At 37.7% G+C, this 26416-nt stretch overlaps 1 protein-coding gene and 2 non-coding genes across 3 annotated transcripts; all 3 read left to right on the top strand.

Moving 5' to 3' along the window:
* The first annotated feature begins 404 nt into the window (after positions 1–404).
* Positions 405–26163, top strand: LOC105047582 (isocitrate dehydrogenase [NADP]). Its single transcript, XM_010926564.3, has 16 exons — positions 405–558; positions 2599–2642; positions 2812–2921; positions 22377–22414; positions 22532–22609; positions 22696–22749; positions 22833–22934; positions 23110–23195; positions 23287–23390; positions 23529–23597; positions 23680–23795; positions 23974–24008; positions 24746–24888; positions 25210–25332; positions 25442–25531; positions 25691–26163. Exons 1-15 carry the CDS (start codon positions 510–512, stop codon positions 25524–25526), a joined length of 1236 nt encoding a protein of 411 aa, XP_010924866.1. The 5' UTR covers positions 405–509; the 3' UTR covers positions 25527–25531; positions 25691–26163.
* On the top strand, positions 10538–10643 carry LOC140858880 (small nucleolar RNA R71). Its single transcript, XR_012142285.1, has one exon. It is a non-coding gene; the product is annotated as a small nucleolar RNA R71 (small nucleolar RNA).
* Positions 16520–16625, top strand: LOC140859009 (small nucleolar RNA R71). The gene has a single exon (XR_012142409.1). It is a non-coding gene; the product is annotated as a small nucleolar RNA R71 (small nucleolar RNA).
* Positions 26164–26416: the final 253 nt, after the last annotated feature.

Genomic DNA, 26416 nt, shown 5'->3' with positions numbered 1-26416 from the left:
AAAAATAAAAAATCATAAGAAAAAAAATTATTTTTTTTATTAAAAAATTTATAAATTTTTTATCATTTTAAATTTTAAATTAAAAAGATAAAATTGATGTATTTAATTTATATAACTGATATATTTAATTTGTATTAAAAAATATGGCTACGTGGTCTAATGAAAAGGAGCGGTGCGGTGTTATTGCACCGGTGCACAAAGAGTTTCTCAATCGAACAATAAATAAGGGTATTCAGAAGTTTATCAAAAAAAAAAAAAAAAAAGAAAACAAGGGTATTCAGAAGAGACCACTGTGCAGCACATAATGAAAGAAACCGTCACCTGTCGGTTGCCTATCTCACTAAAAAGTCAGTCCTCAACCGCTCCGACGCTTTTTCAAGCAACAGACCCCACTCAGCCGGTCAGCCCTTTCCGGCGCTAAGACTTTTATAATTTTGTCGCGCTCCCATCTTCCTTCCACTCCGATCTCGGCTTCTCCTCTCCCTCGCCGCACCACTACCTTCGGGAAAATGGCGTTTGATAAGGTCAAGGTCGCCAACCCCATCGTCGAAATGGACGGTCAGCAACCCTTCATTTCTCCCTTCATCTCCCATCTTCACCGTTCCCTGTCGTAATTTCTTCACTCTTTTTTTCTTTTTTCTCCTCTTCGTATATACTGCATTTTTCCCTCGTTCTTTCTTCGATCCGATTCATGTTAGACTCCCTGATGCACGGATTCCAGCATCACTCGCCATCGTATCCATGCTCTCTCGTATTTCGATGTTATTCGTGTTTGTTTGACTTTATGGTTTTTGCCTGATGTAGGATGGTGGTAGCTTTGTCAGGCTTATTTGTTTTTGATCGGCTTTTTTTTATAATTTTTTTTAGATGTTTGATTCTAAGGTTCATAAGCGATCTCGGTTAGCGGTTTTTACTGAATCTAATGCATACGTGATCTCTGTGTTTTGTTAAGCCGTCTGTCTCGCTAGGTATCGCTTGAAACTTTTTCCCACAGTCGGAACTGAGGTTTCATGTGATATCTTAAAAACTCGGAGGGGTTGATCTGATGTTGAGAGATCGCAAATAGCTGTTTTTTTTTTGGTTGGTTACTTGATTTCGGAAGTCAGATTTATATGGTTATGGTTGTGACATCTAATTTTCAGTTGCTTTTCCAATTGGCTATACGGGGTTAAGGGTTTAGGCTGCTGGATCTGTAATAGATTTTAGTCCGGGAAATGGATATCAAGATCGATTGGAAGCGAGAATGAGTTTTTAGGAGACTTCTCTTGCAAAATGGAGACAGGGGGCTGTAAAATGATCATTCTTTAAGACATTTGTGGCCTTGCTGTTGGGAGAGGATTGTTAGCAAGTCAGTGTGGTCCACATTTCACTGTGTAGCTGATCTGGAGTGGGCTCTCACGTAGCAAAAAAAAAAAAAAAAGGGAATCTAGAAAGCATTGCATGAATCAATTGGGTTTTTACTTGTACGAGGAGAACAAGGCAGTTTTCCATTCACTTCCCTGCTGTGATTTCACTAATATGTTCATCTCTTCACGTCAATATTTGATGGTAAGAGTAGCAAGATCACTGAAGTGGTTAACAACATGAACAATAACATTAAGATGCACATGAAAGGAACCAATATAAGGTAGTTTTAAAATCTTCATACTTGCTTTTCATCATTTAAAAAAAAAAAAAAACTCCAGGCGCCTAAACCTTGTTGTCTGATAGTATATTGGACCATTGATCTCTTTTTTTAGCCTTTTCTTTTTCTGGATTGACATAAATTTCCTCAGGATTTTACTAAAACAGGAGAACTGCCAATCATTGAATTTGACACTTTATTGTTTTTATTACTGCTTTGGAAGATACAAATAATGATGTATGTTATGTAAGGCTAGCAAATTTATGATCCAACCTATCAATCCATCCTGTGAACGACCTACTCTGAGCAGGTTTGGGTCTGACATAAATGGTTTTGGGTCATAAGAGAGTCAATCTGTCTAGACCTGTTTATTAAATGGATTGCATTCAGGTTTAGTCTTTTGATCCGTTTAACATATTTTGACTTGTTTAATAAATGGATCGGATGATAATCCAATTCATTTAACCTGTTTAAAATCTGCTTAATTTATTTCCGACCTATTTAATCTGATCCATTTGACTTGTTTAAACTGTTTAACATGTATAACCTGACTTGACCTGTTTAATAAATGGGTTATATGAGTCAGGTTGGATTACCTGTTTAATAAATAAGTCGGTTTCAAACTTGAGTTTTTAACCCATTTAATAAATAGGTCATCTTTGAGTTGATAAAATTTTGACCCAACTTGCATCTGACCTAACTTGTATGTGACCTCACCCGTTTGATTGCCACCCCTAATGTTATGGCATTTAAACAAACTGTTGATATGCTACGAACACCATGCACATGCCTTCAGGAAGAAAAACATTGATCACCATTACTATGCAAAGCTATTTCTTTTGATCAGTAAGAAAGAGGCCTAGAAGATCCTGATGAATGATGCTTTTGTTATCTGTCCAATTATTTGATGTGCTTGTTTTTGTCTAGATATTTAGTTAAGTCTGACATCACTGTTTATTATTTCTGTGATACAGGGGATGAAATGACTCGAGTTATTTGGAAATCAATCAAAGAGAAGGTGATCTATGATTTTTATTTTTTAAATTTTTTTTATCCATTCTGTATTCTGCATTCTGCACCTTTTCTCTATTCATTTGTCCTTGAATGATATACTGACGTTTTTTTGTTGTAACAATTATTTTAAACATTAATTTATACTGTAACTGATACTTTGATGAATCTTGCAGCTCATTTTTCCATTCCTGGACTTGGATGTAAAGTACTTTGACTTAGGCCTTCCCCATCGTGATGCAACTGATGATAAAGTTACAGTAGAGAGTGCAGAAGCTACTCTTAGGTAAGCATAAGTCTTTCAAGCTAGGAGGCATCAAACTTTCAGTCGTTTCATCTACTGTTGAATTAAAACTTTTCTCTCCATACTTTTCAAACTAATGCATATTGACAAAAAATTGAACTTCCTTTCTCCATATGGATGTAATCACTTCATTTTGTCTTGCTGATGGTAGTGATTGTGGCATTGATTTGTTCCAGCTCTTCACTTAAAATGTAAACTTTGGCATGCAAGAAATTCAATTTCACTGGTTTCATCATGAATTAGTATTAGATCATCAATATTTTAGAGTTTTTCCCCTTGTTTTATGTCATAATATAAATAGAGTTGCTGAAGATGGTGATGCGGGACAATCCTAAAAAAAAAAAATCAATCCTAATAATCAAGCTCTCTTCTGTTCATCAACAACAAATCACGTCCGGCCAGGGGCTCATTATTCCCAGGACAGACAGTATAGTTGCCTATACTCTGCTCAGGAGGCGTGATTGATTGATACGAGACTAAAGCGAGATCAATCTAAATGATACAGACGAATGCCATTCGAGAGATCAGTAAACAATTAGTAATAAAAAATTTCATAAACAGATAGCAGAAATTAAACATGCTCACGAGTAAATGCAAAAAAAGAAATAAGAATGGAACAAGAGAAAATAAAACATTAAACCCGTGAGAAAATCCAAGAAGATGATAAGAATCCGGATTGTGGTAGTTAAGAAACTACTCTGATTATGGCTCTTAATCTTTTAACCAAACAGATCCATCGATAAAGAACTAGGTCTTTACCAACATCGGATTAAAAAAAAAAATCAAAGATCAACTGTTAAGGAACGAAGGTCCTTGACAGCATATGATCTGTAGAATAAGAAATCACTCCTTCTCTCAGCACGACAGATGAAAATTCTGGAGGAGACAGATCTTCTCTTGACGGAATAGGCTTGCGTGGGTAGATAGTGGAGTCGATCAGAGTCGTAGAAACACTGAATCTTAAGTAGAAGAAATAGGATAGAAAGTGGGCCTCACACCCTCCCCTTGTGGGGCGATTTTGGGTCTCACATCTTCTTCCTTTCGGAGCGATTGACACAAGTATTTGTGAAATTTGTAAAATCATTCATTATTTTTTTTTCATGAAAGATACAAGGATTTATATAGGACTCTAAGGGTCCTATTTGTTTAGGAATCTCTTATCTTTACAAGGAAGAAATCAACCCTCCACAAAAAAGTAAAGCATTATAATCTACCATAGGAAAGAAATCAGCCTTCAACAAAATAAGTAAGTAGCCAAGAACTCTTAAGGAATTCTAAGGAAGAAATGAAACTCCATGTGGGTGCTTGATGCTTGACACAACTTGGCATGAGCACGGCACATGCTGGCATGCATATTTCTTCTCTTGGCATGTGGAGAATGGTGGCTCCAAAGGTGACGTGGACAAATCCAAGTATGGCCTTAAATTATGTTGCTGATTTTTGATGGCTCTGGTGTCCGCACCAATTCTCCCGGGGTGGGAAAAACTCGACCCTGTCGAGTGTGGGTCGATTCCGCTCTGGTGACGCTCAAGTAGATCGGGATCAATGCATTGCAGCTCTTCTCGAGTGATCCAGGTATCTTCAGACTCCGGTCGACTTCGCCATCTGGCCAGATACCGCTGATAGCCTCGACTCCGGGTGGAAAGGATCTACTCATCCAAAATTCTCTCAATCTGATCGTGTTTTGCTGACATTTTAGCTGGTGGACATTCAGGGATAGGTTCGCTCTCAAAGGTTGGTTCAGGCTCAAATGGCTCACTAGGTATCCGAGTTGGTTTTTTATAGGCGACAAGATCTGTAATGTTAAAAGTAGAGCTAATTCCAAAATCAGAAGGTAGGTCCACAACATACGCATTGGATCCGATTTTCTTTATGATCTTAAACGGACCTGCTCCTCAGGCATGTAACTTCTTCACGGTTCCGGGGGGAAACCGTTCAGGCCTCAATCGAACCATCACATAGTCTCCCTCTGCAAACTCTTGAACACGTCGATGAGAATCTGCATTCTATTTATAAACTTTATTACTCATACTAATTTTTTTACTGATCTCTTTATGCAGACTCTTGACATGCTGTGCAAATGACTCTGCAGATTCGAAAATCCTAGCATGCATGGGTAGTGAGATGAGGTCTATTGATTTTCTAGGTTGATATCCATGAAAACTCCGCACGTCATGCACACTCTTGGGCACCGGCCACTCAACTATTGCTCTAATCTTTTCAGGATCAGCAGATACACCATTGGGGGTAACAACAAAACCTAAAAAGATGATATGGTCTGTCATAAAAGCGCACTTCTTAGGATTAGCATACAAGCTTTCTGTTTTAAGAACTTGACACACTCTTTGGAGGTGATCTAAATGGTCTTCCCTAGTTCGACTATAGATCAAAATATCATCAAAATATACGACTACAAATACTCCTATAAATGGTCGTAGTACTTGGGTCATCAACCTCATGAAGGTACTAGGGACATTAGATAATCCAAATGGCATCACCATCCACTCATATAAACCATTTTTTGTCTTGAAAGCAGTTTTTCACTCATCTCCCGGTCTAATCCTTACTTGATGGTAACCACTCTTAAGATCGATCTTAGAAAAGATAGTGGATCCGGCCATCATATCTAACATGTCATCTAACCTAGGGATGGGAAAGCGATACTTAATGGTGATCTTGTTAATGGCACGGCTATCTATGCACATCTTCCATGTACCATCCTTCTTTGGAGTCAGTAGTGCAGGAACCGCGCAAGGGCTCAAACTCTCCCTCACAAATCCTTTTTTTATCAGCTCTCCAACTTGTCTTTGTATTTCGGCATGCTCATTAGGGTTCAACTTATAGTGGGGTAAGTTGGGTAGGGTAGATCCAGGAACTAAATCAATGGTATGTTGAATGTTTTTCATAGGCGGTAAGTAATTTGGAAGATCCTCAGGAAAGACATCATGAAACTCAGTAAGAAGGCTAGCTACTTCCTTAGGATAATCCACCTTAGAATCCTCACGAACTTCTCTAGCAACAAGCATCCAAACTGGTGATCCTTCACTCATGGTCATCTCTAATTCTTTAGCACCTATCAGATTGAGGCTTCTCTTCTTAAGATTTTCTTTTGGTCCATCGTCTATCTTTCTATTAGTAGCCTTAGGTGGGGAAGGATTAATCGTGATCTTCTTATCCTGATGAATAAAGCTACAGGAGTTAGTACGGCCATAAATCGTAACATCATTGTCGAATAGCCAAGTGATGCGTAGTCGTTGATAGCACCAAAAATAACTCTACTCACTACGTAGGTAGGATGAGTCGAGATCGTATCCTCAGGGACCTTGGGCTAAGTTGAGATTACAAAATAAAAGAAAGAAACGTTGTTTTTGATTTAAAAAATAAATTATCTTAAAATTAAGGTAATTAAAAAATAAAGCACTTGGGAGTTTTGAATTAATTTGCACTAGCAGAGTTGTATCTCTTTTTTAACTAAATAGATGTGATTAATCTTAGAAAAAATACCTGTCTTTCCTCGGCACGCTCCGTACCTGTAGATCACGGCGCGTTTCCAGAAAGTACTAGGTAAACAACTCTTCTTTCCTCGGCACGCTCCGTATCCGTAGATCACGGCGCGTCTCCGGAAAGTAAAAGTTGTTCCTAATATTAATCTAACAAGAAAGCATAAATAAAAGCATATGAAAGGGAGCAAATAAAGAACTCATGACAATTTAAATAAAAAGCATAATCTTTATTGCATATAAAGAAATACAGGAAAGTTTAGAACAATAAACCATCTCTGTGTCGTTACAAAATTTCTTCTCCAATTCCGAGACTGCTAGCCTAGCTGCTCATGAAGTAGTCCCTTTCTATCCCTCTATGCAAGGCTCTAGAAGAATTTCTGGGCTCTCCCTCCAATGGGAGTACAAAAATCTTTTTATAGGTGTTAGGAGGGAGGAGTTTTACATGATTTTCCGATGTGGGACTAAAAAAATACAAATCTTTTAAAATATTTCTAAATATTAATTTTTTTTCTTTAATAAGTATTTGTTTGACGTGCACCCACACCCGCGCGATGCTGCACCCGTGCCCGCATCCTCGCCGCATCCGTGCCTCGTCCTTGCCGCGTCCTGCCCGCGTCCACGCGCCTCGTCCTGCCCGCATCCACGCGCCTCATCCTGCCCGCGTGCTTTCTTCTTTTGAATTCACGTATTTTTTCTTTTGAATTCCCGTAACGCGCGCCCAGATCCTTTCTTCTTTTGTTTTGAATTCATGCGCCCAGAACCTTTGCATTCACGTGAAACATTTTTATATTCCAAAAAGAAATAAAAGTTTCTTCATAATGACATCTATATCCTTTTGGATTCCTTGCATAGTATCTTCATTTTCTATAATACCATATGCATTCTTCTTTTATTTTAATTTTATTTTAAATCCAAATTTTTTCAAACTTGAGTCTTTTTGATCTATGAATCGGACTCTTTGTATCGGCGATCATCTTTCCTGTAAAACATAAAAAGAAGCATCAAATTTTTAATAAATAAAATAAATTAAATATGATTTTCTGCTTTAAATGACTTAAATTAAGTGTTTATCACACCCCCAACTTGAATTTTGCTCGTCCTCGAGTAAAATAGATATATCAGCATTGTGTACCGACTCGGTTTTGAATCAAAAATTAGGTTAGGCATCCCAAAAGGTAGATGATACTTGGTCAGACCATTAAAGAGATATTTCTTTGGATTATCAATTTGACCCAATTAGTGGTTGAGTATTAACTAAAGAAATTTCAGAGCTTTTCTTTCACCAACTTCCCACTTTACTCTTTAAATCCTCTAACTTAATGGGAAGGAGGTTTATTATCTTCTTGCAATTTAGTCCCCTTAATATATATATATATATATATATATATATATTATTATTATTATTATTATTTTATATATAACATTGCCTACCTTTTTAAGCGAACCACAACGCTTACTTAGGCGAAAGGGCCCGGTTACTCAGTAGGAGACCAATGTTGTTTTTCTTTCTCTTTTTTTTTTTTTTTTTTTTTTTTTAAGGAGAATTTTTGCATACCTCGATCTTTCCACCCAATTTCTCATGAAGCAGATTCTTTATTGAGATCAGTAAGAAGAGGGTTGTAGAATCACTCCTAAAATTTGGTCTAGTTCAAACCCTACCATTCATTGGGTTTTCTTAATAATTTATTCCTCAGTATCTCTAAAATTATCTTGACCGTTAATCATTCATTTATTAGGATGCCTAATTGACTCTTAATCAAAATAAAATTTGAATACACAAAACTAATTATTTCTGACCATACTCGAGGATTTGATTAATTTCCCCCCCCAACTTAATCTACATTATCCTCAATGAAGTAAGAAAGCAAAGAAAATAAAAGGAGAGAGTGCACCTGGGATAATTTTACTTCGGAAGTTGAAGATAGCTTCATTGATTAATAGGCTCTTGTTCTAAATTCCTGCAGCTGCGGTAAAGTAAAAAATATGAAATCGTTGGGTTGCCTCCCAACAAGCGCTAAGTTTTATGTCTTCAGCCAGACGTCAAGTTTATTAACAGACTCTTCCATACAGAGTGGTCCTTTATTCTTTAAAAAAAATGATGATCAGTTAAAACAAAATAGAAGAAATTTGGGTTGCCTCCCAAAAAGCGCTAAGTTTTACGTCTTCAGCCAGACGTCATATGCAATAAAACCAATAAAAGATGAGCAATGGCTCATACTTGATTGTCCATTGAGGAGTGGTTTTATCATGTGGTGTATCCAACAATATGTTAACTTCTTTCATATATCCCTTAAAGTCATACACTCCAAAGTGAGCCAAGCAAGTATCTAAGGGGTCAGGTGCTAGAATTGTGGGTGTTACATCTTCTATAATGTCTTCTAGTGTATCTACTTCGAAGCAACTATCCATTGATGGTCCTTGGGAAGCACCAAACACATTCAGTCTCAGTTTCTTATTCCCAAACGATACGTCCATGACTCATGTCCTACAATTGATGCATGCATTCGCCGTAGTTAGGAAGGTCGTCCTAAGATAATGGGAATTTGTCTGGGGTTGCCACTTAATTCCATATCGAGAACCAGAAAATCAACTGGAAAGTAAAACTCATCTACCTTGACCAAGATATCCTCAAGCATTCCACGTGGTTCCTTAATTGATCTGTCGGCTAACTGCAGTGTGACTGATGTGGTTTTAGTTCTCCAAATCCAAAAAGTTCATACACCGAACTAGGTAAAAGATTCACACTTGCCCCTAAATCCAGAAGAGCTTTTTCAATGTGATAATCTCCTATAACACAGGAAATGATGGGGGCTCCTCGGTCCTTAAGCTTTGGAGGAGTGGCATGCTGGAAGACAGAACTAGCCTGTTCAGTGAGACGTACTTTCTTTGGGATTTGTGATCTAGATTTACGTTTTTGGGTGCACAAATCCTTCAAAAATTTGGCATAAGCAGGGACCTGTTTGATTGCGTCTAGAAGGGGAAGATTAATTTGGACTTGCTTAAACAATTCCAATATCTCATCGAGTTTTTCTCCCTTCTTATCTGCAGGAATAGGGGCTTTCAGGGCTTCCGAAAATGGGGCTTTAGGCAAGTAAGATGATTCCGGTGCAGTTGGTTCATTCTCTATTTTCAGGTCCTCCTTGTTTTTGGGTGATTTGACTTCGGTTAGAGGTTTAGGGTTAGTCTCATTGGTTTTACTAGTGTGTTCAATGACCTTCCCACTTCTCAGAGTCATGATTGATTTGGCATGTTCAGAAAAAGCTTCTGGGGTATTATAACTCTCAATCACAAATTGCCCTCTTGGGTTGCTCTCGGGTTGGCTAGGTAATTTTCCTTCTTCCCTCCTACTGAATGCAGTCGCTAGTTGACCTATTTGGGTCTCTAGCTTAGCAATGGATTGTGTGTGGGAGTTAAGGATCTGAGTGTTGACTTCTAATCGTTCTAGTGCTTTCAGAACTTTTTCCTCAAAAGCTGAGCTGTGACCAGTAGTAGATGGTTGAGGAGCATTTTGAAATTGATGGTATGATCCATGCCTATATGTTGGATCTTGATATTGAGGTCGAGGTGTGGCAGGACCAACCACTGGTTGTGGTCTCCAGGAAAAATTTGGATGGTTTCTCCAGCCGGGGTTATAAGTGTTCGAATATGGATCGTTTCCTGGTCTGCGAGCTTGTTGGACTTGCTGAACCTGCTCGTGCACAAACTCAGGAAATTGAGGTACGGCTGGGCATTCACTAACAAAATGGTTCGGACTTGCACACAATGCACAAACTTCTTGGATTGGATTAGGTGGAATCGGGGATTGTCTAGTATTTAGAAGACGATCTAATTTTTGGGACAGTTCATCTACCTTTTGATGGATATCTATGGCATTTCCTACTTCATATATTCCACCTCTTTTTGGGTTTAACATGGGTTTATCTCTAATAGAGGCAGACATATGATGTAATGAATTTTCACTTAAAATTTCAAACAGTTGCCATGCCTCATCCTCACTTTTCAGCATAAATGTCCCACCGCATGATGCATCGACCATTTGTCGATGTCTTTCAGAGAGCCCATCATAAAAACATTGGATTAACTGCCACTTGGGTACAGCATGGTGGGGATATTTTCTAATAAGGTCTTTTAATCTCTCCCATGTTTCATGAAATATTTCTCCATCTAATTGGGAAAAACTAGTTATGGCTTTCCTTATTTGATTAGTTTTTCCTATGGGAAAATATTTCTTGAGAAACTCTCCTTGCAACTGGTCCCAGGTTGATATAGTCATGGAATCCAAAGTATGTAGCCAGTATTTGGCTTTGTCCTTAAGTGAAAAAGGAAATAATTTCAACCTAAGAGCATCATCGGAGAAGTTGTGAATTTTGACAGTTGAGCATATCTCAAGAAATTCTTTAAGATGTTTATAAGGGTCCTCATTACTAAGTCCATAAAATGAAGGTAACATTTGGATTATACTGGACTTAATTTCATATTGAGTGGCCTCCACAGGGGGTACTTGAATACAAGGAGAGTAGGTATATGTGGAAGGAGTAAAGTACTCCTTCAATTGCTTGGGTGGATCATTCTCCTGATTTTGGTCCATGTTTTTACGTCTGTTGGCTCTAAAGGTTCTTTCTATTTCTGGATCAAAAGGTTGGATTTCTGGTCGTAACGATCTACGGCCAAGCATACACCTTACAATTATACTGTAGAGCAAACACAAAAAATTTTTCTTTTTATAATATATATTTTTATAATAAAGTGAGAAAAGAATGAAGAAAATCTAAAGAGAAGAACCTAAGAATCTTAAATCTATGAAAAGGAAGAAATTAGTTAATGTTTAGATGTTAATTGCAATCAACTTAAACAATCATAGACTCTCTATCCTAAGGTTAACTTAGATCTAGACAGCTCCTAACTTTCAAAACCGCCTTTGAGCACTCCAAACTCAAGACTGACTAACTGACTCGGCCAGGTAAGCGTAAGATGTGGGAGGTTCCCTGCTCGTTGCTTTCCTTAGACACCAACTGAGTTGGCCAGGTCAGTCAACGGAACCAATTGAAAATCACTTTCTTTAACCACTTGCCTTAGACACCGAGCAATTAACCAATCCGCACTCGGTTCAACTCTAGAGCTTTCTTATCCTATTGAGCTCGAAATTTCTAGGGCTGACGTCTAGTTGATTTTAGATTAAGGTCTAGGTTATGCAAATGCAAGGGGGTGATTTGTGGGTCAAGGAAGGGTGATCAAATCCCACCTTATCTGGTTAATGGGTTATTGCCCTTAAGATTAATTATGGAGATGCAATCCAAAGAAACAAGGTGTCCAATCAAGTTAGAAATTTTTATATTTGAGGTTACGCTATTTTAGTTAAGTGTTATGAAATGTCAGTGGCTTTTTTTTTTTAATTTATAGTTTTAACTTTTTATATATTTTTTTAAATTTTTTTTTTTATTTTGCAAGAAAATAAATTTAAGTGATTAAGTCTAAAAAGCAATAAATCACTAGGCTATAAAAAGTAACAAATTATTCTAAGCAGCAAAATTCCTAAGTAGTAAATTAGTTATGCAAGGTAATTCTGTAATTATGCAAATAAGATTATCTAGCTAGAAAGCACTGAAAAAAAATTTAAAACGAGAAATAAAAATGAAAAGTATTTTTTTTTTTAAAAAAAATTTTTTTTTTCAATTTTTTAATTCAACCGTACCAAGATCCCCGGCAACGGCGCCAAAATTTGATGCGTAGTCGTTGATAGCACCAAAAATAACTTTACTCACTACGTAGGTAGGATGAGTTGAGATCGTATCCTCAGGGACCTTGGATTAAGTTGAGATTACAAAATAAAAGAAAGAAACGTTATTTTTGATTTAGAAAATAAATTATCTTAAAATTAAGGTAATTAGAAAATAAAGAACTTGGGAGTTTTGAATTAATTTGCACTAGCAGAGTTGTATCTCTTTTTTAACTAAATAGATGTGATTAATTTTAGAAAAAATATCTGTCTTTCCTCGGCACGCTCCGTACCCGTAGATCACGGCGCGTCTCCGGAAAGTACTAGGTAAACAACTCTTCTTTCCTCGACACGCTCCGTATCCGTAGATCACGGCGTGTCTCCGGAAAGTAAAAGTTGTTCCTAATATTAATCTAACAAGAAAGCATAAATAAAAGCATATGAAAGGGAGCAAATAAAGAACTCATGACAATTTAAATAAAAAGCATAATCTTTATTGCATATAAAGAAATACAGAAAAGTTTAGAACAATAAACCATCTCTGTGTCGTTACAAAATTTCTTCTCCACTCCCGAGACTGCTAGCCTAGCTGCTCATGAAGTAGTCCTTTCTATCCCTCTATGCAAGGCTCTAGAAAAATTTTTGGGCTCCCCCTCCAATGGGAGTACAAAAGTCTTTTTATAGGTGTTAGGAGGGAGGAGTTTTACATGATTTTCCGATGTGGGACTAAAAAAATATAAATCTTTTAAAATATTTCTAAATATTAATTTTTTTCCTTTAATAAGTATTTGTTTGACGTGCGCCCACACCCGCGCGATGTTGCACCCGTGCCCGCGTCCTCGCCGCGTCCGCGCCTCGTCCTTGCCGCGTCCGCGCCTCGTCCTTGCCGCGTCCTGCCCGCATCCACGCGCCTCGTCCTGCCCGCGTCCACGCGCCTCGTCCTGCCCGCGTGCTTTCTTCTTTTGAATTCACGTATTTCTTCTTTTGAATTCACGTAACGCGCGCCCAGATCCTTTCTTCTTTTGTTTTGAATTCATGCGCCCAGAACCTTTGCATTCACGTGAAACATTTTTATATTCCAAAAAGAAACAAAAGTTTCTTCACAATGACATCTATATCCTTTTGGATTCCTTGCATAGTATCTTCATTTTCTATAATACCATATGCATCCTTCTTTTATTTTAATTTTATTTTAAATCCAAATTTCTTCAAACTTGAGTCTTTTTGATCTATGAATCGGACTCTTTGTATCGGCGATCATCTTTCCGTAAAACATAAAAAAAGCATCAAATTCTTAATAAATAAAATAAATTAAATATGATTTTCTGCTTTAAATGACTTAAATTAAGTGTTTATCACACCCCAACATGAATTTTGCTCGTCCTCGAGTAAAATAGATATATCAGCATTGTGTACCGACTCGGTTTTGAATCAAAAATTAGGTTAGGCATCCCAAAAGGTAGATGATACTTGGTCAGACCATTAAAGAGATATTTCATTGGATTATCAATTTGACCCAATTAGTGGTTGAGTATTAACTAAAGAAATTTCAGAGCTTTTCTTTCACCAACTTCCCACTTTACTCTTTAAATCCTCTAACTTAATGAGAAGGAGGTTTATTATCTTCTTGCAATTTAGTCCCCTTAATATATATATATATATATATTATTATTATTATTTATATATAACATTGCCTACCTTTTTACGCGAACCACAACGCTTACTTAGGCGAAAGGGCCCGGTTACTCAGTAGGAGACCAATGTTGTTTTTCTTTCTTTTTTTTTTTTTTTTTTTTTTTTTAAGGAGAATTTTTGCATACCTCGATCTTTCCACCCAATTTCTCATGAAGCAAATTCTTTATTGAGATCAGTAAGAAGAGGGTTGTAGAATCACTCCTAAAATTTGGTCTAGTTCAAACCCTACCATTCATTGGGTTTTCTTAATAATTTATTCCTCAGTATCTCTAAAATTATCTTGACCGTTAATCATTCATTTATTAGGATGCCTAATTGACTCTTAATCAAAATAAAATTTGAATACACAAAACTAATTATTTCTGACCATACTCGAGGATTTGATTAATTTCTCCCCCCCAACTTAATCTACATTGTCCTCAATGGAGTAAGAAAGCAAAAAAAATAAAAGGAGAGAGTGCACCTGGGATAATTTTACTTCGGAAGTTGAAGATAGCTTCATTGATTAATAGGCTCTTGTTCTAAATTCCTGCAGCTGCGGTAAAGTAAAAAATATGAAATCGTTGGGTTGCCTCCCAACAAGTGCTAAGTTTTATGTCTTCAGCCAGACGTCAAGTTTATTAACAGACTCTTCCATACAGAGTGGTCCTTTATTCTTTAAAAAAAATGATGATCAGTTAAAACAAAATAGAAGAAATTTGGGTTGCCTCCCAAAAAGCGCTAAGTTTTACGTCTTCAGCCAGACGTCATATGCAATAAAACCAATAAAAGATGAGCAATGGCTCATACTTGATTGTCCATGGAGGAGTGGTTTTATCATGTGGTGTATCCAACAATATGTTAACTTCTTTCATATATCCCTTAAAGTCATACACTCCAAAGTGAGCCAAGCAAGTATCTAAGGGGTCAGGTGCTAGAATTGTGGGTGTTGCATCTTCTATAATGTCTTCTAGTGTATCTACTTCGAAGCAACTATCCATTGATGGTCTTTGGGAAGCACCAAACACATTCAGTCTCAGTTTCTTATTCCCAAACGATACGTCCATGACTCCTGTCCTACAATTGATGCATGCATTCGCCGTAGCTAGGAAGGGTCGTCCTAAGATAATGGGAATTTGTCTGGGGTTGCCACTTAATTCCATATCGAGAACCAGAAAATCAACTGGAAAGTAAAACTCATCTACCTTGACCAAGACATCCTCAAGCATTCCACGTGGTTCCTTAATTGATCTGTTGGCTAACTGCAGTGTGTCTGATGTGGGTTTCAGTTCTCCAAATCCAAAAAGTTCATACACCGAACTAGGTAAAAGATTCACACTTGCCCTTAAATCCAGAAGAGCTTTTTCAATGTGATAATCTCCTATAACACAGGAAATGATGGGGGCTCCTCGGTCCTTAAGCTTTGGAGGAGTGGCATGCTGGAAGACAGAACTAGCCTGTTCAGTGAGACGTACTTTCTTTGGGATTTGTGATCTAGATTTACGTTTTTGGGTACACAAATCCTTCAAAAATTTGGCATAAGCAGGGACCTGTTTGATTGCGTCTAGAAGGGGAAGATTAATTTGGACTTGCTTAAACAATTCCAATATCTCATCGAGTTTTTCTCCCTTCTTATCTGCAGGAATAGGGGCTTTCAGGCATCCGAAAATGGGGCTTTAGGCAAGTAAGATGATTCCGGTGCAGTTGGTTCCTTCTCTATTTTCAGGTCCTCCTTGTTTTTGGGTGATTTGACTTCGGTTAGAGGTTTAGGGTTAGTCTCATTGGTTTTACTAGTGTGTTCAATGACCTTCCCACTTCTCAGAGTCATGATTGATTTGGCATGTTCAGAAAAAGCTTCTGGGGTATTATAACTCTCAATCACAAATTGCCCTCTTGGGTTGCTCTCGGGTTGGCTAGGTAATTTTCCTTCTTCCTCCTACTGAATGCAGTCGCTAGTTGACCTATTTGGGTCTCTAACTTAGCAATGGATTGTGTGTGGGAGTTAAGGATCTGAGTGTTGACTTCTAATCGTTCTAGTGCTTTCAGAACTTTTTCCTCAAAAGCTGAGCTGTGACCAGTAGTAGATGGTTGAGGAGCATTTTGAAATTGATGGTATGATCCATGCCTATATGTTGGATCTTGATATTGAGGTCGAGGTGTGGCAGGACCAACCACTGGTTGTGGTCTCCAGGAAAAATTTGGATGGTTTCTCCAGCCGGGGTTATAAGTGTTCGAATATGGATCGTTTCCTGATCTGTGAGCTTGTTGGACTTGCTGAACCTGCTCGTGCACAAACTCAGGAAATTGAGGTGCGGCTGGACATTCACTAACAAAATGGTTCGGACTTGCACACAATGCACAAACTTCTTGGATTGGATTAGGTGGAATCGGGGATTGTCCAGTATTTAGAAGACGATCTAATTTTTGGGACAGTTCATCTACCTTTTGATGGATATCTATGGCATTTCCTACTTCATATATTCCATCTCTTTTTGGGTTTAACATGGGTTTATCTCTAATAGAGGCAGACATATGATGTAATGAATTTTCACTTAAAATTTCAAACAGTTGCCATGCCTCATCCTCACTTTTCAGCATAAATGTCCCACCGCATGATGCATCGACCATTTGTCGATGTCTTTCAGAGAGCCCATCATAAAAACATTGGATTAACTGCCACTTGGGTACAGCATGGTGGGGACATTTTCTAATAAGGTCTTTTAATCTCTCCCATGTTTCATGAAACATTTCTCCATCTAATTGGGAAAAACTAGTTATGGCTTTCCTTATTTGATTAGTTTTTCCTATGGGAAAATATTTCTTGAGAAACTCTCCTTGCAGCTGGTCCCAGGTTGATATAGTCATGGAATCCAAAGTATGTAGCCAGTATTTGGCTTTGTCCTTAAGTGAAAAAGGAATAATTTCAACCTAAGAGCATCATCGGAGAAGTTGTGAATTTTGACAGTTGAGCATATCTCAAGAAATTCTTCAAGATGTTTATAAGGGTCCTCATTACTAAGTCCATAAAATGAAGGTAACATTTGGATTATACTGGATTTAATTTCATATTGAGTGGCCTCCACAGGGGGTACTTGAATACAAGGAGAGTAGGTATATGTAGAAGGAGTAAAGTACTCCTTCAATTGCTTGGGTGGATCATTCTCCTGATTTCGGTCCATGTTTTTACGTCTGTTGGCTCTAAAGGTTCTTTCTATTTCTGGATCAAAAGGTTGGATTTTTGGTCGTAACGATCTACGGCCAAGCATACACCTTACAATTATACTGTAGAGCAAACACAGAAAATTTTTCTTTTTATAATATATATTTTTATAATAAAGTGAGAAAAGAATGAAGAAAATCTAAAGAGAAGAACCTAAGAATCTTAAATCTATGAAAAGAAGAAATTAGTTAATGTTTAGATGTTAATTGCAATCAACTTAAACAATCATAGACTCTCTATCCTAAGGTTAACTTAGATCTAGACAGCTCCTAACTTTCAAGACCGCCTTTGAGCACTCCAAGCTCAAGACTGACTAACTGACTCAGCCAGGTAAGCGTAAGATGTGGGAGGTTCCCTGCTCGTTGCTTTCCTTAGACACCAACTGAGTTGGCCAGGTCAGTCAACGGAACCAATTGAAAACCACTTTCTTTAACCACTTGCCTTAGACACCGAGCAATTAACCAATCCGCACTCGGTTCAACTCTAGAGCTTTCTTATCCTATTAAGCTCGAAATTCCTAGGGCTGACGTCTAGTTGATTTTAGATTAAGGTCTAGGTTATGCAAATGCAAGGGGGTGATTTGTGGGCCAAGGAAGGGTGATCAAATCCCATCTTATCTGGTTAATGGGTTATTGCCCTTAAGATTAATTATGGAAATGCAATGCAAAGAAACAAGATGTCCAATCAAGTTAGAAATTTTTATATTTGAGGTTACGCTATTTTAGTTAAGTGTTATGAAATGTCAGTGGCTTTTTTTTTTAATTTATAGTTTTAACTTTTTATATATTTTTTTTAAATTTTTTTTTTGTTTTGCAAGAAAATAAATTTAAGTGATTAAGTCTAAAAAGCAATAAATCACTAGGCTATAAAAAGTAGCAAATTATTCTAAGCAGCAAAATTCCTAAGTAGTAAATTAGTTATGCAAGGTAATTCTGTAATTATGCAAATAAGATTATCAAGCTAGAAAGCACTGAAAAAAAATTTAAAATGAGAAATAAAAACTGAAAAGTATTTTTTAAAAAAAAATTTTTTTTTTTAAATTTTTTAATTCAACCGTAACAAGATCCCCGGCAACGGCGCCAAAATTTGATGCGTAGTCGTTGATAGCACCAAAAATAACTTTACTCACTACGTAGGTAGGATGAGTCGAGATCGTATCCTCAGGGACCTTGGGCTAAGTTGAGATTACAAAATAAAAGAAAGAAACGTTATTTTTGATTTAGAAAATAAATTATCTTAAAATTATGGTATTTAGAAAATAAAGAACTTGGGAGTTTTGAATTAATTTGCACTAGCAGAGTTGTATCTCTTTTTTAACTAAATAGATGTGATTAATCTTAGAAAAAATACCTGTCTTTCCTCGGCACGCTCCGTACCCGTAGATCACGGCGCATCTCCGGAAAGTACTAGGTAAACAACTCTTCTTTCCTCGGCACGCTCCGTATCCGTAGATCACGGCGCGTCTCCGGAAAGTAAAAGTTATTCCTAATATTAATCTAACAAGAAAGCATAAATAAAAGCATATGAAAGGGAGCAAATAAAGAACTCATGACAATTTAAATAAAAAGCATAATCTTTATTGCATATAAAGAAATACAGGAAAGTTTAGAATAATAAACCATCTCTGTGTCGTTACAAAATTTCTTCTCCACTCCCGAGACTACTAGCCTAGCTGCTCATGAAGTAGTCCCTTTCTATCCCTCTATGCAAGGCTCTAGAAGAATTTCTGGGCTCCCCCTCCAATGGGAGTACAAAAGTCTTTTTATAGGTGTTAGGAGGGAGGAGTTTTACATGATTTTCCGATGTGGGACTAAAAAAATATAAATTTTTTAAAATATTTCTAAATATTAATTTTTTTTCTTTAATAAGTATTTGTTTGACGTGCGCCCACACCCGCGCGATGCTGCACCCGTGCCCGCGTCCTCGCCGCGTCCGCGCCTCGTCCTTGCCGCGTCCTGCCCGCGTCCACGCGCCTCGTCCTGCCCGCGTGCTTTCTTCTTTTGAATTCACGTATTTCTTCTTTTGAATTCACGTAACGCGCGCCCAGATCCTTTCTTCTTTTGTTTTGAATTCATGCGCCCAGAACCTTTGCATTCACGTGAAATATTTTTATATTCCAAAAAGAAACAAAAGTTTCTTCACAATGACATCTATATCCTTTTGGATTCCTTGCATAGTATCTTCATTTTCTATAATACCATATGCATCCTTCTTTTATTTTAATTTTATTTTAAATCCAAATTTTTTCAAACTTGAGTCTTTTTGATCTATGAATCGGACTCTTTGTATCGGCGATCATCTTTCCTGTAAAACATAAAAAGAAGCATCAAATTCTTAATAAATAAAATAAATTAAATATGATTTTCTGCTTTAAATGACTTAAATTAAGTGTTTATCACCAAGGCCGACCTAATATGATACTTCCGACTTCCATGGGTAAGACATCGCACCACACATGATCCTGATAGGAATGAAGCTGGATGGGCACACGGCATCTAAATTTGATGGGAATAGAGGAGGAATCAATCCAAGACACACGATATGGACTGGGATGATCTACAGGAGTTAATCCTAATCGCTTAACCGTGTCGGTGGAGATGGCGTTGATACAGCTACCGCTATCAATGATCACCTTACAAATTTTATCGCCAAATTTTATGAAGGTATGGAAAATAGAGGTCCTACGCCAGTCTTCACTTTCCTTAGTTTGGGCTAGGACATACCTAACGACTCCAAGTCTAAGGTCTGACTCAGGTGTGGCATAACCTAGGATGTCCTCAGTACTCTCAAATTGCTCGGCTAAATCTGGATCAGCTTCATAAACTTCCTCCTCAATATTTTTTAGAGTTTCTCCTTCTAATTCTTCTACGAATAATGATCGGTTGGGGCATTGTGCAGCAAAGTGACCGTAACCATGGCACTTGAAGCAATGAGATCGAGAACTACTTCCTTTTGATAACTCTCCTATAGCTCCTTTTCCTTTATCTTCTTTTCTCCTAATAGGATTTGTAAGTGGAGGTCCGTTACTAGGAGTTTGATTAATATTAGGTCTCGATCCAGAAGGGGTTACTCGGTTGGGTTCAGGACGACGGAGAGTCGAATATGTAGAAAATCTTTCAAAATCTAAGGCAAGTTGATAAGCTTGTTCCAACGTGGTTACCTTTCGCAGAAAGAGCTCACGCTGAATATCCTCTCGTAATCCAGCTCTAAATCTAGATAAGGTAACAACTCTATCTTCGGCTACTCCACATCTCATGAGGTATTCATCAAATCTCGTGATATACTCGGTGACTGATCTATTCCCTTGAGTAAGCCTCTGCCATTGATCTAAAAGTCATTGTTAGTAAGAGGTGGGGAGGTACTTCTCTCTGAGTTTTTCTTTCATCTCATCCCAGGTTTCTATCGGATCTTGTCTTCTCTGATTGAGAAGACGCTCAACACTTTCCCAATAAAGTCGGGCTTGCCTCACCAATTTCATCCTAGCAAACCTAACTCTCTTTGCTTCAGACATTTCGTACCATCCAAAATAGTGGTCCATACCTGATTCCCAATCTAGGTACTCTCTCGGATCTAGACAACCATCAAAACTTGGGGCTTCGACTTTCACATTCCTAAGAATATGCTCATCTTGATCGAACTGGTTATGGTGCGGACGTGCCCCTATAGGTCGATCAAGTTCTAGATTCCTACCTCTTTGTCCTATAGGTAGTCGGGGAGACTCAGGTTCAGGTTGTTTCTGCCTAGCTTCTTCTAATACCACTATTCTCTCATCCATGGCTTTCATAAAATTTTTCATGTCATCAAACTTTTCAGTCAGAGCATTAATGATGGCTGCTATATTGGGATCCATATTGGTGTTAGGTGGGGAAGTAGGATGTTGGTACCAGGTATCTGATCTAGTGGTCATGCAACTCTAAGATGCAAAAATAAGGTGCAATAAAAATTAAAATGCTTGAAAGTAAAGTATGAAATTTAGAGTGCGAAAATTTAACTTGCGAAAATTTAAATTGCTGAATTTAAACTAAAGCCCTAATCAACCGGCTCTGATACCAAATTGATGCGGGACAATCCTAAAAAAAGAAAATCAATCATAATAATCAAGCTCTCTTCTGTTTATCAACAACAAATCACGTCCGGTCAGGGGCTCATTATTCCCAGGACAGACAGTATAGTTGCCTATACTCTGCTCAGGAGGCGTGATTGATTGATACGAGACTAAAGCGAGATCAATCTAAATGATACAGACGAATGCCATTCGAGAGATCAGTAAACAATTAGTAATAGAAAATTTCATAAACAGATAGCAGAAATTAAACATGCTCACGAGTAAATGCAAAAAAAGAAATAAGAATGGAACGAGAGAAAATAAAACACTAAACCTGTAAGAAAATCCAAGAAGATGATAAGAATCCGGATCGTGGTAGTTAAGAAACTACTCTGATTAGGGCTCTTAATCTTTTAACCAAACAGATCCATCGATAAAGAACTAGGTCTTTACCAACATCGGATTAAAAAAAAAAATCAAAGATCAACTGTTAAGGAACGAAGGTCCTTGACAGCATATGATCTGTAGAATAAGAAATCACTCCTTCTCTCAGCACGACAGATGAAAATTCTGGAGGAGACAGATCTTCTCTTGACGGAATAGGCTTGCGTGGGTAGATAGTGGAGTCGATCAGAGTCGTAGGAACACTGAATCTTAAGTAGAAGGAATAGGATAGAAAGTGGGCCTCACACCCTCCCCTTGTGGGGCGATTTTGGGTCTCACACCCTCTCCCTTTCGGAGCGATTGACACAGGTATTTGTGGAGTTTGTAAAATCATTCATTTTTTTTTTTCATGAAAGATATAAGAATTTATATAGGACTCTAAGGATCTTATTTGTTTAGGAATCTCTTATCTTTACAAGGAAGAAATCAACCCTCCACAAAAAAATAAAGCATTATAATCTACCATAGGAAAGAAATCAGCCTTCAACAAAATAAGTAAGTAGCCAAGAACTCTTAAGGAATTCTAAGGAAGAAATGAAACTCCATGTGGGTGCTTGATGCTTGACACAACTTGGCATGAGCACGGCACATGCTGGCATGCATATTTCTTCTCTTGGCATGTGGAGAATGGTGGCTCCAAAGGTGACGTGGACAAATCCAAGTATGGCCTTAAATTATGTTGCCGATTTTTGATGGCTCTGGTGTCCGCACCAGATGGTGTTTTAATTGTTCACCATTTTAACGTTGTCAGCAAACCTATATTCTTGTGACTTTCTCTCTTCTCATAGTTTTTATGTCTTCGCATTGGACTCAAAGTTGTGTTATTTGATTGCAGATATAATGTAGCAATCAAATGTGCAACAATTACTCCTGGTAAAGTTGACATCTCTAACATCATGCTACATGCAGAAGCAATGGCATAATTATGTATTTTATTAATCATGATTGCATCTAATATTTTTTGTTGGAAAACTTGTTAAAACATGACAGATGAAGCTCGGGTCAAGGAGTTCAACCTGAAATCCATGTGGAAGAGTCCAAATGGGACAATCAGGAACATCCTAAATGGTTAGACAATCTTGCATGATTGCATGTTAAATGTCCTTAGTGCATGGGCAACTATGTTTTTGTCTAAACACTTGTCTTTGCTGCAGGTACGGTGTTTAGGGAGCCAATTATCTGTAAAAACATTCCACGGCTCGTTCCAGGTATTGTAGAATATGATGCCATGTCTTAAACTTGGGTAACCATACCATATACACCTGCATAACCTGGTATTTATTGTTCTCAGGATGGACAAAGCCCATATGCATTGGAAGGCATGCATTTGGTGATCAGTACCGAGCAACTGATACAGTTATCAAAGGGCCTGGCAAGCTCAAACTAGTTTTTGGTATGAGCAATTATGGGTTATGTATTATTATGATGAAGGGGTGTCTCAAGAGAGGGAAAAAAATGCCACAGCTTATTGAATTTTACAGTGTTATTTTTGTGGCACTTTGACTATTCTTCTTTTACTGCCCTCTACTATTTTCAGTAACTTCTTTATCCTATTTGTGCTCTTCCAGAGGGAAAAGAAGAGGAGGTTGAACTAGAGGTGTTCAACTTCACTGGTGCTGGAGGAGTTGCCTTATCCATGTATAATACTGATGAGGTGAACATGTGACCTTTTATTCACTGATGATATTAACTGAATTGTATCTTGTCACTACTGATATTTGTTCTCTGTTGCATGTTCTGTACAGTCACTTCGTGCCTTTGCTGAATCTTCAATGGCTACTGCTTACCAGAAGAAGTGGCCACTTTATCTTAGCACCAAAAATACTATTTTGAAAAAATATGATGGAAGGTACAGATCATAGCGAGCATCTCTTGTTGTGTTTATCAAAGGATCATCCAACTGTTAGCCTTATTGTTTATCACCTTCTAAATCTGCAGTAGTTATTGGTACTCACTATTTTTGTTGCATATTTATTCCATCCTGCAGGTTTAAGGACATATTCCAAGAGGTGTATGAAGCTGAATGGAAATCCAAGTTTGAGGCTGCAGGAATCTGGTGAGCTCTCTCTAAATGCTTCGTGTTATTGGTACATTCAAATCCCTGTAGTTTGTATCTTATGGTATGCAATATTTAACAGGTATGAACATCGCCTCATTGATGACATGGTTGCCTATGCACTTAAGAGTGAAGGTGGCTATGTATGGGCTTGCAAGAATTATGATGGAGATGTACAGAGTGATTTCTTGGCTCAAGGTTGGAACTTTTTCACCATCCATCATAATCACATTAAGCACTTTTGTTTTAAAAAGAATGTGTTCTTAGTGCAAAAGTGAAAAGCAGTTTTTATAAACTATTTGCTGTTGGCTTTTGAAAACCAAAGCTAGGGATTAGTTTGTCTCAATCACCAAATTCTTTTCCCCTGTATTTCCAGGTTTTGGATCCCTTGGTCTGATGACATCAGTACTGGTATGTAGCCTTCTAGCAAATCTGGTTGCTTGTCTGTGGAAAATATGTCTTTATATTTTTGTATGGATCTTGGTTTTATTTAAATCTATTCATGGTAGGAAGAGCACACGTGGTAGTTATAGAATATAGATTGCAAACTGTGTTTCTTTAATGTATTGAGGGTTCTAGAGCACTGTAAAATAGAAAACAGGTTGCCTTTTTTTGGTTGAAATGAAATCATGCATTCTGAATTCAGGACATCAATGCATAGTTATCAACTTTCGTGGTAGTTTTTATCGCAACTTCTCTGTCACTGATTTTTGTTATTCCTTAGCTGTTTACTATTTTAAGTCTTTATTCCAAAACTGCTGTCTTCTCTATGCAGATGCCATTGTTGTATAGTCTATGCTGTTCATATCTAATGTTTGTTTGATTGAAGAAGCAATTTCAGTTGAGCCCTGATAGAGTTCCAGATTACTGGTTTTCATGGTCTTATCTGTGCGGGGTGACTTCTGTGTTCAGGGGGCATCTCATGGAGTTAGTTATTTTTGTGAACCAAATTATCCCCAAAGTAATCCGGATGCATTGGTCTTTTGAAACATAATGAACCCGATAATATCGAACTTTCCATGAATTGGACAATTTGTACATTTCATGTCTTCTATGTGGTCATTATGCAGAAGCACGTCATGCTCAGGATTAGTTTTTTGTGAAGTGATGCTAATCTAGAGTATGATGGAAATTTTTATCTCTTTTAGGTGTGCCCTGATGGAAAAACTATTGAAGCTGAAGCTGCACATGGCACAGTAACCCGTCATTTTAGGGTTCACCAAAAAGGAGGTGAAACCAGTACAAATAGCATTGCTTCAATCTTTGCCTGGTCACGAGGGCTTGCACACAGGTATCTTTGGCTTTTTTTTTTGATTATTGTGGTGGTTGTAGCTGCAAGCGCGAACTGGAGAGATTTCTTTTTTATTTCTGTTACCTACTTTGTATTTCAAGAATTTGTTTGTATGTTTTTCATAATATGTATTTCAAGACTTTGTAAGGTCTTCATGTTTTGTTTGTCTGTGCTAGAGAAACTATCTGCATATCAATATTTTAAGAGTCACCCAATTAAATAACAGTATTCTACTTCATGAGCACCATGGTTTCCTAGGTTTCAGCCCGATGTCATTTAGATGAAAATTCTGAATCCCACAATATGTTTGGTTTTCAACAGAGCAAAGCTAGATGGCAATCCTAGCCTACTTGATTTTACTAAGAAACTGGAAGCTGCTTGCATTGGAACTGTGGAGTCTGGAAAGATGACCAAAGATCTTGCCCTCCTCATTCATGGGCCCAAGTACCATCTGTCTCTCATGTCACTATTATTGTTTCTAAAATGGCAGCTTTCTTCTATTTTAAACCATCAAAAATAGATGATGTTATGTGAGCCTTTTCATCTCTTGCAGGGTGACTCGAGACCAGTGGCTGAACACTGAGGAGTTCATCAATGCAGTGGCAGAGGAGCTGAGAGCAAGACTCCTGAGCAAATGAAATTTGTAAATCCTACTGAGCAAACTCAGATTTTTGTCACTTTTGCATGCTATTTTTTCATTTGTCACCAAAACGATTGTTGCTTCTGGTGTTTTTTTGAGTGTGCCTTCATGCTATCCCCATCTAATGTTGTTTGATTTTCTGCTGCTCCGTATTGGTTGCAGGCGTGAGTAGGGCCGGAATGCAGAGAATGATTCTTCAATTGTGTGATTAAGACTTTTGATAATGAATAAGAAAAGCGTTCGTCAGCCTTCATTGTTTCATGAAGCTGAACTATCAAATTTTGGAGAGAATTTTCTCTGCTTTAACGTTTTGCTGCAATTTCAGAAATTATTCAACAGCACTTCCTCTCTTCCAATTACAGACAGTAACTTCATCATTGAATTGGTCTGTTACTCCAAGTGGACGGTGCAATTGTCTGATGCTCTGATGGTGTTTGGTATATTGTTCTTTGAGAACTCTTGTAAGTGACCTCTTCTCGGTAGGATGCTGTGATATCCACGAACTGCATGCCAGAGCCTCTTCTTTTCATGGATATTTTTGCTAGAGATCCATAACAGTTTGAGTTTGCTTACAAAGGACTTGTGCTGTATATTAACTGGCAACATAAATATGGAACTTGATTCTACCGGAAAAAGAGAAAGGAACTTGATATTTATTTAGCCATAGCTGCTTTCCAGCCACCAGTTATCAGCTCGGAACAATGGTAAGCGTGCTGGGCCACAGTGAGTTTTCCCAAGTGAGGATAGCCTTATATCTTATTTTATTATAGGTACCCTCGCCTTTTCCTCTCTCAAGGCTTAAGGGAGAATGTTGCAGTTCATGAACGTGAATTATATAGTATAATAATAATTTCACTTTTGGTGATTTAGATTGTCTAGAGAGCCATG

The sequence above is a fragment of the Elaeis guineensis genome, chromosome 6 (genome assembly GCF_000442705.2).
Source record: "Elaeis guineensis isolate ETL-2024a chromosome 6, EG11, whole genome shotgun sequence".
In the NCBI taxonomy this organism is placed as follows: domain Eukaryota; kingdom Viridiplantae; phylum Streptophyta; class Magnoliopsida; order Arecales; family Arecaceae; genus Elaeis; species Elaeis guineensis.
Note: the sequence above shows the minus strand (reverse complement) of the source record. Positions and strands in the feature narration are given on the sequence as shown.